At 39.5% G+C, this 12003-nt stretch overlaps 1 protein-coding gene across 1 annotated transcript; it reads left to right on the top strand.

The window, feature by feature from the left end:
- On the top strand, nt 1–7472 carry CISD2 (CDGSH iron sulfur domain 2). The gene is made up of 3 exons (XM_068187494.1): nt 1–160; nt 5903–6114; nt 7113–7472. Exons 1-3 carry the CDS (start codon nt 58–60, stop codon nt 7200–7202), a joined length of 405 nt encoding a protein of 134 aa, XP_068043595.1. The 5' UTR covers nt 1–57; the 3' UTR covers nt 7203–7472.
- The last annotated feature ends 4531 nt before the right edge of the window (nt 7473–12003 follow it).

The following is a 12003-nucleotide window of genomic DNA, read 5'->3' as shown; positions in this document are numbered from 1 at the left end:
CCTCGGCGCGTGCGCATCCCGGGTCGGCGCGCGGGGGGACGGCGGGAGAGGCTGGCAATGGTGCTGGAGACTCTGGCCCGCATCGTCAAGGTCCAGCTGCCCGCGTACCTCAAGCGCCTGCCGCTGCCCGAGAGCGTCGGCGGCTTCATCCGCCTCACAGGTAGGCGGCGGGAGCGGGACCCCCTTCGCGCCCCCGCGGCGCGGTCGGTCCTGCTTGGGATCCGGCTCTCACCCCTCGCTCCAGGCATCGCTCGCTGTCTGCCGACCTCGTCGCAGAACGGGGAACCCCAAACCTTGAAGTGTTGCAGCAGGAGGATGACCAGACAGGAGGTGTAAGGGGCCATGTGGGGCCGGGGGAGCTGTCAGCATGAAGTGCAGGGACGCAGTAAAATGCGCGCGTCTGAAATTCCTCTGGGAACCAGCGCCGGTGAGCCAGAGGCCGTGCGCCAAGATGGACTGGGATTTAGCCGGAGGCCTAAAGCACGGCCTCTTCGTCTTCTTCACAGGTCAAAGAGAGCATCTGTACCAAGTTAAACCAAAAAAATCTCTTCCTGGGAACCTGCCACAAAGATAAAGTTAGGGTAGTTTTTTAATTTAGTAATTTTTGTAAGTATTTTCTGCGTGAGGGAGTAGAAACTCCAGTTCATTGATTGTAGCCCTGTGACAGAGTGAACAAGAAAGAAAAGTGGGTAGTGGCCACTTCTGTGGGTGCTCGGTGCTTTGCACGCCGAGGCTCTGGGAGCCCACAGGCGGCCCCTCAGGCAGTGTCAAGTGACAGGATCAGTTCGGTGACAAGGAAAGAACACTCCACAGAAAGCAGAAGTATCGAAGTTATCAAAAGTGCAGAATCAAACTTAAATCTCGCAGCACTAACACCACGACTGTAATAGTGTCGGAAAATGATTAAATTTAGAACAGGCGCAGTTTATTTAAAGCTAGCTTTGAGCAGTCCTTTTTTTCCAGCCTGTTTATGCTGCTTGTGAACTGCAAGTCTCATTATCTTCCTCAGGAACAAGCAAATCTCTTTTAAATTAACTATTCTTCCACAAGTACTCTCTCATATGAAAAAGCTGTTAATTATATTTACCAAATAGAGAAATTCAACTGCTACAAAGCTGTGAGGGGAGGATAAAACAAACTACAGAACAATGCAACTTCTCCTGTTTCTAGTATTTGGCAGTTTACTAAAGAAGCCAATTGCCCTTGTAACCACAACTTGACTTAAAATTTGTTAAGCTTAGTAATATTTTAGTATCTTACTGCTTCACTTGTCTAACGATGTCTTTCTGTAACAGGATTTTATTTGTGCAGTTTCAGTACTCATAATGCATACTAGTAATATGATTTATTCTGAAAACCTCTGAAAGGTTTGGCCTGTGGACCAAAATCAGGGGTTTTTAGATAGTGTCATAAGCGTGGGAGAACTGTTTTGTTGTCACATTGTTTACCCCATTGACTTCAAGGTACTTCCTTGAATTTGGAGAGAGGACAAGGAGCAGATAACTGATTTCTTAAGTGTAGACCAAACACATGAAATGTCAGTCCCAAAAATATTAAACAAAAGTTCAACAAAAGAAGGAGCTGAGTCAGAAACTGCTTTTGAGAACTGATAGGATTTAATGAGCATAACTGAAAAATCTACCACCTCTAGTTCTTAGGGATTTTTTGGATGGAGTCTGAAAATGGGAGGCAAAGGTATATTTAAAAATACATGGCTATGGAGAGAACAGTTTTACGTTTTTACTTTTTTTTTTCAATAGTAAGCTAGATTGGTATCTGCCACCATGTTTGTACATTTTCCACCCAGGGTAAATATGAATGAAAATGGAGGGAAAAAAAGCAAAACTGTACAAGTGCTTCAAGTTAGGCATAGGGTAAATGCAACACAGTAAGACTTTTGAGAAGGATATTGTAGGACACTGCATCCTAGGCACCTAAATTAAAAAATTATAATCTCTTAAGGTGTAAAGGTTATTGAAAGTCATTGAAACGTCATGGCTCATTGAAGAGTTGTGTGCTTACTTGCATGCAGAGCTGCTGTCAGTCTTAAGTTTCATTTGAGAAAATGATTGCTTGAGCAAGTGCTGCCTCTTCTGTGTTGTTGTGGTCTTTGTCCTGTCCTAAAGTTACAGTCCTCTAAGAGCAGGGGGTTCCCAGTCCTGGGGTTATTTTGAATTGAATTGTCATTAGGGAAAGACTATTAGACAGTAGAGAAAATTAATGTGACCTTTTGTGTTTGCTGCTATTACAAATTACAAAGTATATTCTTTGGCAAATGGCAGACTTCGCTCCATTTTTGAAAGTGTGAAGTAACACTGGTCTAAAAACATTTAAAGTCCATTAATATTTGCCCTGTGGTGGCATCTTTTGAACTTAATCAGGGACCAGCACTATTGAAACACTGGGCAACATAGACCTTGTTTGCAAATGCAGGCCAGAATCCAGATTTGGAACAGTGCAGTCTTTTCTTAACTCTTTCATTGCTTCTGTAAACTCTCATTAGCTTGCAGGCAGATGCAGCTGCAGTTCCTGTAGTGCACCAGTTGTAGAAACAACAGAACAAAAGTATATGGAGCACCTTGACTTTTTTATAGGATGTTGTATAGTGTGCTGGATAAAGATCTGGACATCTGTTTTCTGGTGTGACCTTACAAACCCACAATGAAAAACTGCTTGTTTGAAGAGAAAGACTGTTAACACCCAGTGCATACCTCCTGAAGGTAAAAGCAGTGGGGGAGGAAGGAAAGAATGTTTGACCTTGGGTTTGAAAGTGGATATCTAAATTATCACACTGTACTGCTCAGAAGCCTCTTTCAGTGTCTTGCCATTGCTTCTTTAGTCTTCCATTCTCAAGTTCAGTGAAATGAGCAGTATTGTCTCATGCCAGCATTGCTTTTTGTCCTGGAAGGTGTCATGAAAATAGCATAGACATTCACCTCAAAATAGCAAACAACCAAAACCAGGATAGATCTGCTTATTAGTTCTGAAGAGAATGTAATTAGTAAGTACTTCAAATTTGCCTGAAGAATGTCATCAGTTTAGAGAATATACAAGCACAGTTCCAATATTCCTTTTGACTGGTAGTTAATACTTGTTAAATTTTTGATTTGCAGTTGGGCTGTTACTGTAAGAAGCTGCTTTTGGGTCTGCATAGGGTTATTTCCACAAAAAGTAGCTGAAACATAAGTCAAAGATACCAAAGGAGTAGTTCATGGAAGACAAGCTGGGAGTACCTGCTTTGCTTTTCCTCTCAGTGGCTGGTCTGTACCTTTGTTCATTGTATATGTATTTATTTTGTTTTTGGACATGTTACTGTTGGACTAAAAATTAAGACCACCTCTCCTTGAAAATATCCATTGCCTCAGCTTCTTGGAATTCTCTGGTTTCTGATATTTTCCAGGACTTATCTTTGGAATTAGTCTCTATCTAACACAAGTCTGAAGACTGACCTGTTCCATACACTACTCTTCATTTCTGTCTGCAAAATCTGCTTCTCCCCATGCAGCAGAACCGATAAAGAATCTCCAGAATCAGTGTAATGGCTGAATTCTGAGTTGTCAGCTGTGAAAATAAAGTCTTGTGAATTGCTCTACATCTGCTTCAGAAAGGTATGCATGGCTTCAAAACCAGAGCAGTCTACAGTTGTAGGAAGGCATCACTGCATTAGTGTGGATGAAGGGTTTTTCCTAACCCTGCTCACCCAGATCTCTGACAGTGTCTTCTATCTCATGCCTTAGAACGTGATCATTGATTTTTCAGTTTAAACACAGGAGCTTCAGGCAGTCTTGGCAATAACAAGCCAGTTTATGATTAGTGTACATATGAATGTAACTGGGGCCTTTCCAGAGGCTCCCAGATTAGAAGTAAGCACAGAATTTACTGGTTATTGAGGACAGAACTATTTATCAGCAGTTATCTTGGTACAAATATTAAATAATAACCATCCTAAATAACAGCCTTGTACATCCTATTAATGTTTATTTCTAATTTCCTTTCTCAGAGGTTACAGCTATCAAGTTCCTCTTTCAGTTGTATGAACCCAACTGGCTGTGAGCCATTCATAGACATGACCACTGTTCTATTTTGATGCTGTATGAGAGTGTGAGATGTATCCTTTTTGTGTGTCAGTTTTAGCCCAGTTATATTCCCCACACACCTGATAGATGCCCTGGTCCTGGTGTGCCTCTTGGAATGTCTGTTCTGTCTTGGAGTTCAGAGGAGTAGCTTTGTAGAGATCCACATTTTTGTCAACAGGTTAAATACAAAGTTTGGAAATTTTTTTCAGTGACCAAATATTTTTCCTCTCTTTTGAAATACATTCCAAGTCAGTCCTTCAGGTGAGGTCAGAAAGTGTATTTGGATTCCTGATGGAATTGATGGAGTGTTCTGGAAAAGTAATGCTAGAAAAGGCGAACAGGCACTGCTGTCCAGGAACTCAGGATTCTTTGTAGCTGAAAACATTTAAGTATCTCAGTGTTAATTATTATTTAGGGCTTAGAGCTTGTTGGAGGAACTAAAGAAAGAGCCCCAGCAATTCATGTATTGCAGTGAGTCTTAGTGAATGTGGTGAATTGTGATTTGTAGGGACTGCTGCAGGTGCAGTTGGGAAATGACTGCTGAGACTTCTTGCAGTGCCTTTAGCATTTATGCAGCTGTGATGCATTTCCAGATAAATGCACTAAATGTGGCTGTCACATCAAAGGCAACAAAAAACAAAAAATAAATCCCACAAATAATTTTCATTACATGGTCTGGTTCCAGAGAATTTAAATTCTTAAGAAAAATCCACTGGCTTCTAACTGGAGAAGTATTAGCATAACCATATGTTTTACTAGTACAAATAAAAGCTATACAGAATAATGTATTTTTTCAGGGCTACAACCCACCTGGCAGACTTAGCCTGCTCTGTTGTGTTTTCTTTCTTGTACATCTTAATTTCAACAAACAAATTGTAGAACAAAATCTTAGTATATTCTGATCCTAAATAATTTAGAAGAGCAAGTTGATTAGTGTCTTGTCTAAAAGGTGCTTGTGCAGCTATTTGTGCTCCAGCTCGTTATACTTTTTTACTTTCTCTTCTAAAATATTTTTAACCTCTCTTTTGTATGAGTGTTTAGACTTAATATATTCTTCAGAAATATAGAAAAATGCTCTCAACCTTTAGTGTACCACGGTATTTAAATTGCACTAGAGTATTGCCACAGCCTATGTTTGCTGGAAAAGTGGATCCACCTATACATTTTATATATAAATATATATATTTAAAATTAAAAAAAATTATATATAGATAAATGCCAATTATTGATGTATTTCTTAAAAAATCCAGTACGTCTTCTCTCACCAGTATGCCTAGAAGATTTATAATGATGTAGTAGGGCAGCCAGATCTGCAGTGGATACTTTCATTTTTTACCTGTACTTGAAAGAAGTTCCTTACCTTCGTAAAGTAATTTTCTGTGACTTGCCCTACTGATCTTAGGTGTCATTCTTTCTCCTTATTGTAGAAACTGGTTGCAGATCCCTGAGCAAACACAGGTCTGAAAAATAAAACCAAAAAGATTCTGAAGGCTTTGCCAGTGCTTTAGGGTTGCCCATTTCAGTAAATCTTCTATTTGTTTTGTATTTATTATCTCCCATTGAATCATATTCTAGAGTGATAAAATTCAATTTCAGATTAAATTCTAGGAGTCAGTTTTTTACTTTGGCTGGAGTAAATCCCAGGACTTAATCTAAGTCTTCTTTTTTTTCCTTGAGACTCACCAATGGAATCTTGTTTGCCCTGAGGGCCCTGCCTACTGAGCAGCCCCATTTCATACCCTCAGCCTAAGCCATGCAAAAGCAGCTGATGCTGCACCATCCTGGAGTGGTGTCAGAAGCCACCCTAAATCCCACCTTATCTTTAGTTTCAGAATGGCTGCGGTTACTGCCTTTCCTGGGCGTGCTGGCCTTGCTCGGTTACCTTGCTGTTCGTCCCTTCCTCCCTAAGAAGAAACAGCAGAAGGATAGCTTGATTAACCTCAAGATCCAGAAGGAAAATCCCAAAGTAGTGAATGAGATAAACATTGAAGATCTTTGCCTCACTAAAGCTTACTGCAGGTGTTGGCGTTCGAAGACGGTAAGACATTGTGCTACTGTAGGATTAGAGATTTAAACTTGCATATTTTTAGCAGTGCTTTGGTGGTGGATTGCTCTGTGTTTAGCTGTTGCCTTTGTCTGGAATTGGAACATGCCTCCTGAACTTTGTAGAATGGCACAAACCTGTCTACATGAAGAAAGCAACTGTAGAAACTTGAAAGAAACACAGTAGGGTTTTTCTAGAAATGTTTAGGGAGTGACCACATGTGAGTAGAATAAAACCAAGCAAACCTGTTTTACTATTTAGAAATACATTGCAACTAATTAAGAGATAACTACTCTCATTTTGCAAAAAACAATGCTTAGAAAGTTGTTCATATTAGAATGAAAATGTGTTGGTGATTCCCATCTGGTCCAAAGCAGTGAGATGACTGGTTGGGATATTCCATATCCCCCAGATCAACTAGATGTAAATGAATGTATTTCATCTTGCCTCAGTTTTCATTTCCTGATTCAATTTTGAATGTCCTAACCACCCTCTGGTTTTGTTCTCCCTGGACCAAATGCTTTCCTTTTTTAATAAAAACAGAAAAGCCCTGAACTGAATAAGCTTAACTCAGCTATTCTCACTTTGGACAAATCGCTTCAGCAAAGTATTTCAGCTTTTCTTAAAAAAGTACTTTTTGGCTGCAAATGACTAAATCTATTAAGAGCACTCTTACTAGTTGCACAGTAAATCCATTTGTAGCTGTGATGGCTGTTTGCTGTTCTTTCATGGAAAAGGCTTTGTCCCTGACTTTGGGTCTAAGAACAGCTATTTTCGGATCTCACAAACTTAGTTACCCATTAACTGTGTTTGGTTTCCTTAGTATCCTGTGTCTGATAGGAGACAGGGAGTTTGACGATGAAACAGGACATCACAGGAGGAACTAGCAACATTATCAGAGCGCACAGGGCGTAGGAAGATCTACAGAAATCACCATGCAACTGCTGTACAGAATTATGCTAATTCCTTGTGTTTGGTTTTCTTTTTTTCAGTTCCCTGTCTGTGATGGCTCCCACAACAAGCACAATGAATTAACAGGAGATAATGTAGGTCCACTAATACTCAAGAAGAAAGAAGTATAGCAGATGCGAAATCTAGGTCATGACTGATAAAAAGTCTTATATACTGTTGTAGTTGCAAGGGACAGCGTTTTGTTATGTGATTGGTATGATTTAGTTTCGTGATTGCTGTAGAATTCCTTTTGGAATAACCTGCATTTAGACAGTGATGAATTTGTCACTGTTTTGGTACCTTATTCTCAGAAGAATTTTACCTGCTTTGTAAAACTGTAAAGTACCTAGCTCTGTAAATAAGTCGTTTATTTCAAGAATAAATTGACTTTCTACAACTAAGCCTTTTTTGTATGAACATACAATTATAAAACTGTCACTATTGCAAGTGCACTTTTCTCTTGAGTTTGTTCTGCTGAGAAATCATGTTTTACTTTGCTTTTCAGCAACAAATTTAAGTGTACTTAAGTGGGGGAGAAAAAGATACCAGCTTCCTCCTTTGTGAATGTATCTTCAGGCAACAGATCAGTGTCATGCAAGCTGAAGGTCTGGCCTGTGTGGTGCCTAAAGGGGCAGTTTGTTGGTCTTACACAAAACAGCTCAGCTCAGGAAAACCTCACACTGCTGGAAACTTTCACACAGCATCCCAGGTGGAGTGCTGGCAGTTCCAGGCCATATATATAAACCAAACTACTGAGCAGGTCACCCACCACCATTACCCCTGTAATTTGGGCCCTGTGTTGATGGTAAGGAAACACAAATTTGCCTCCTGCAAGTCCCCTTGCACTATAGTCACTACTTTAACAATGGGAATTTTCAAGGGATGAATGGGTTAAGAGACAGAACTGAGGATGCAGAGCTGAGCTGTTCTCTTGGCTTGTTACCTATTCAGAATTACTCTTTAGGCAAGTCAGAACGTTGCTGTGCTGAGGCTTAAATTCAGATGCAGATAATTACTACTTACCTAACTGCTAGATTTCTAAATTATTCTAAAGTGCTTAATTCTCCCATGAAATAGTGTATCCATCTGTTTAAAAATAAAAATTTGGTCCATGCTACAGTTTTATACAATGGTACCATGAGAGATCTCACCCATTCCTTAACAGCATTTCATTTGACCCATTGTTAGGTGGGAAGCCCCAGAGCTGTTGGCAAAGCTGATCACCACAGTGCTGAAACAGAAAGCAAGTCAAAGATGTTCTCACATAAGGACTCTTGCAGCAGCAGCAGAGTTAAGGCAGATCATTCCTCCTCCATTTGTGACAGTTGTAGTTCTAGGTTCCAAAAGCTCTTGCCTTGCAGCAAAAGATGGCAGATAGGGTGTGACTGTGTGTTAAATGCCTGCTTTTACAAAGTGTGTAACAGAGCCATGGTGTAATGTTTATTGTTTAAATGCTTCATGGGGGTCTTTACCTTAATGGATGAGCAAACCATAAATGTATTAGGAAAGAAGCATTTATAACAGAGAAAAATACATAAAGGTAAGTGTTACAGATGTATATACAATACCAATCCCCAATTCTTGGGTTTGGTGAAGAAATTCCTGTGAAATGTAAAGCCCTGTCTTTGACATATTTTTTTTCAGGGTTTAAAAACCACAGTCTACTGTAGCAGACTTACTAGACACAGGCCTGTAGCTTCCAGCTTTTATCAGGATACATCTGTATTCAAACAGTTTGATTTCCTCTGAAATCATAACCAAATCTGTTAAATTAAGACAAACCTTGTTAAAGTGAGTAATACAGCAACACCATTTTGTTTCTCCCAAAAAGCTCCTTGAAGAGAAGAACAGTATAAGGTTTAACCTCTTCACACCTCTACACTCCATCTTTAACACATCTAGATTAAGTAATTTTTCTCCCTACTTGCTCTTAGATGAAATAGTTTAATAGCAATCTACAGACATGGTTATAAGATAAACAGGGACAGTTTTTTTTGTTTGTGCTTATATCAGTAAGGGCATGGAACAAATTTGTAGTGTTGCAAGAGCAAGTCACAGTTCTTTTGTAGAAAGGAAATTATAGTAATTTCCACAAGATGATAATATAATGAGAATCACAAGCAAGATAAATCGTCATTTTCTTGCATTTCAAAATCTGTCAAGGTAATACTGTCTCATGTCCACAGAACTTTCTATAGAAAATCTCAAAGAATTTACTAATCTGTTCTATCTAAAGTCTACAGAGATAGAAACATAGATAGATAGCTAAAAGCTGAAGTGCTTGTACAGCTCTGTATCTCACCAGCAACTGAGATGCTGAACCAATTACCTGACTTTTCTAATCGAATTGGGAAGCTGCATACACAGAATAAATTTGCCCTAAATACCAATAAAGACCAGAACAGAGATCATAGGACCAGCTCTTCAGTCTTGATGGAAAATCTGGGGAAAATGAAATCAGCCTATTGTGACACCTGTTTACTCTACAAGAACAGCAATGTTTTCCTTTCTTTTCATAATTAATTTGAACATGGTTATAACAGAATACAAATAAACTTGTAAAAAAGGTTTAGAGAAAGTTACCTGACTTGGGGCAACTACTAGACAAAGTAAATGTTACTGAAGTGCAATTGACCAAAAATTTGATCTCTTTCACTCTTTATTTAAAAAGCAAGATGCAGAAACTATCATCCATTTTGTGGCTGTATTACACCATGACTCTTTCACAGTTAATTTTAGACTTGAGTTTGAATTCCATAAAACGCTCAGTTTGGCTGAAAAAGACAGAGTAAGCAGTGATTATAATCACATCATCATCATATCCCCTGGCCTGTTCGACTCCCTGCTTGCAGATAGACAATTTCTGTCTTTTTCCATATGCTGCCTGCTGTAACTGCCGGATGCTGGCTGCTGGGAACACTTTCTGCTTTCAGACCTTTCTGCTGCAGAGGTTCTTGTGAACCTTCTGGAACAGCACGCTCCGAGTTCCCCCACACTATGCCGTGATTATGTCTGCATGGCAGCGGGCCTCTGGTTATCAGTTACTGCACATTGTGCTCTTATTTCCTGCAAATAAGAGAATACCATGGCATAATGATTTAATTAGCTTGAATTTATGCCTTATCCAGTAATGATTTTCAAGGCATTTTATTAAAAGGGAGGTGGTCTTTAATGTCATGCTTCACCCATACTCTGATAAAAACTGAAATCTCTCAAAGTTAGTTGCTATTGAAAAGCAGCTGAAACTGTCATGATACTTACTAAAAAAACTTAGTCTCTTAAGTTCTTAGTCCTGATATGTCATTTAATGAAAAGATGCAAGCGTTTTCTTTCTTTCTGGAAGATAAGGAGAAGGAACATTATAAAGCATTAAAGCTTTTAATTTTAGATCTGCAGGTCTATGTAATAGCTCCAACCTGATACTTTTTGAAGATTTAATAAAAGCTGGGGGAAAGGGGTCTCATGAGAAATACTGACATAAAATGGCAGGGAAAGAAAAATCTATTCAATCTCACTTAGATTAACAAAAAAGATGACAAGTTTTAATTGGTATAGCTTATTCAGGCACTTAGAATTGTGGAAGTGATCTAATGTATAACTGAGAGCACACTGAGGTTAAAGAAACAGGTAAATCCCATTTATGAGATGCTGTTTTGCTGGGGAGGAAGTATTAGAGGCTATCACAAACGAGAGCTCTTCATCAGAGGTTTGCTTTGGTACTTAAGGTTGTGTCCAAATTTAAAGGGCTGTAATCCTTACAACATCACACTTCTGTTATTGAACACATTCCAAATTTGGCATAGTGATCCCTGTGGGAGGATTCTACTTTTTACAAAGCTTTACAAAAAAGTGAACTGTAAGTTTTACTCAAGTAGAACTATTTTTTAGACAGTCACTGATGAACCAAACACTTATTTCCTTTTGTCAGTTAGCTTTACCAACATTACAATTTCCAAATACTTAACCTATTAAAACGACATGCATTTCACAAAATCATAGAATCAATGAGGTTGGAAAAGACCTCTCAGATCACTGAATCCAACCTACGACCACCATGTCAACCAGACCATGGCTCTCAGTGCCATGTCCAGTCTTTGCTTAAACACTTCCAGGGAAGACCATGCCACCACCTTCCTGGGCAGTCCACTCCACTGCTTAACAGTCCTTTCTCTGAAGACATTCCTCCATATGTCAAACTTAAAACTTCCCCCCTGGTAAAGCTTAAGACTGTCCTCTCATCCTGTCACTCACTGGTTGTGTGTAAGAAGAGGCCAACCCCACCTGGCTATACCCTCCTGTCAAGGAGCTGTAAGCAGTAAGGTGCCCCCTGAGCTGCCTCTTCTCCAGGCTGAACACCCCCAGCTCCCTCAGCCACTCCTCACAGAACTTGACAACTGATAAGGGAACTTACCAAAGAACTTCCTGGTATTTTTATCATTGTGCTGGAACTGCAGGCTATGAAATTTAAGTATTTCTCAGGAAGCTTTCTTTCTGCTTAGAGAGTAAGGCTTATACAAAGGCATGCATATACAGCTCATCTGTATGGCATATGACTCTGCAAACAGTATAGTGTCAACATCAAGAGTATTTAAGTAGTTAAAAGTATTTTTGTACATTTTTTGTTTTGCATATTAAAAATTTAAAATAGAAATGATTCTTAGTAATGCCAAAATCTAGACACCATCAAATGTATTCTATACAGTTTCCTGTAAAATGAGTTCAAGTGAACTGTAGTGTAGAAATCTGCAGGAGAGTGTTGTCCACCTCAGTTACAGGCACAATATAGTAGCCTTCCAGTTTCTGGTGGATGCTGTACTGACCCTGTGCCTCAGCATGGAGTTACCAACAACTTACTTGGAGCCAGAGAGATTTGCTGGTATCTGTCAATTGATACCAAACCTAAAAGGCAAGAGCAGGATTTTGATCAACAGA

The sequence above is a fragment of the Anomalospiza imberbis genome, chromosome 4 (assembly GCF_031753505.1).
Source record: "Anomalospiza imberbis isolate Cuckoo-Finch-1a 21T00152 chromosome 4, ASM3175350v1, whole genome shotgun sequence".
Lineage (NCBI taxonomy): Eukaryota > Metazoa > Chordata > Aves > Passeriformes > Viduidae > Anomalospiza > Anomalospiza imberbis.
The sequence above is the reverse complement of the archived record's forward strand: the minus strand, read 5'-3'. Positions and strand labels throughout refer to the sequence as shown.

Excerpts from the sequence above, each read along its gene's own strand:
- CISD2 (XM_068187494.1), top strand. The coding sequence starts at position 58 with ATGGTGCTGGAGACTCTGGCCCGCATCGTCAAGGTCCAGCTGCCCGCG. Across the intron at positions 161-5,902 it reads CGGCTTCATCCGCCTCACAG|TTTCAGAATGGCTGCGGTTA; the intron begins GTAGGCGGCGGG and ends CCTTATCTTTAG. Across the intron at positions 6,115-7,112 it reads GGTGTTGGCGTTCGAAGACG|TTCCCTGTCTGTGATGGCTC; the intron begins GTAAGACATTGT and ends TCTTTTTTTCAG.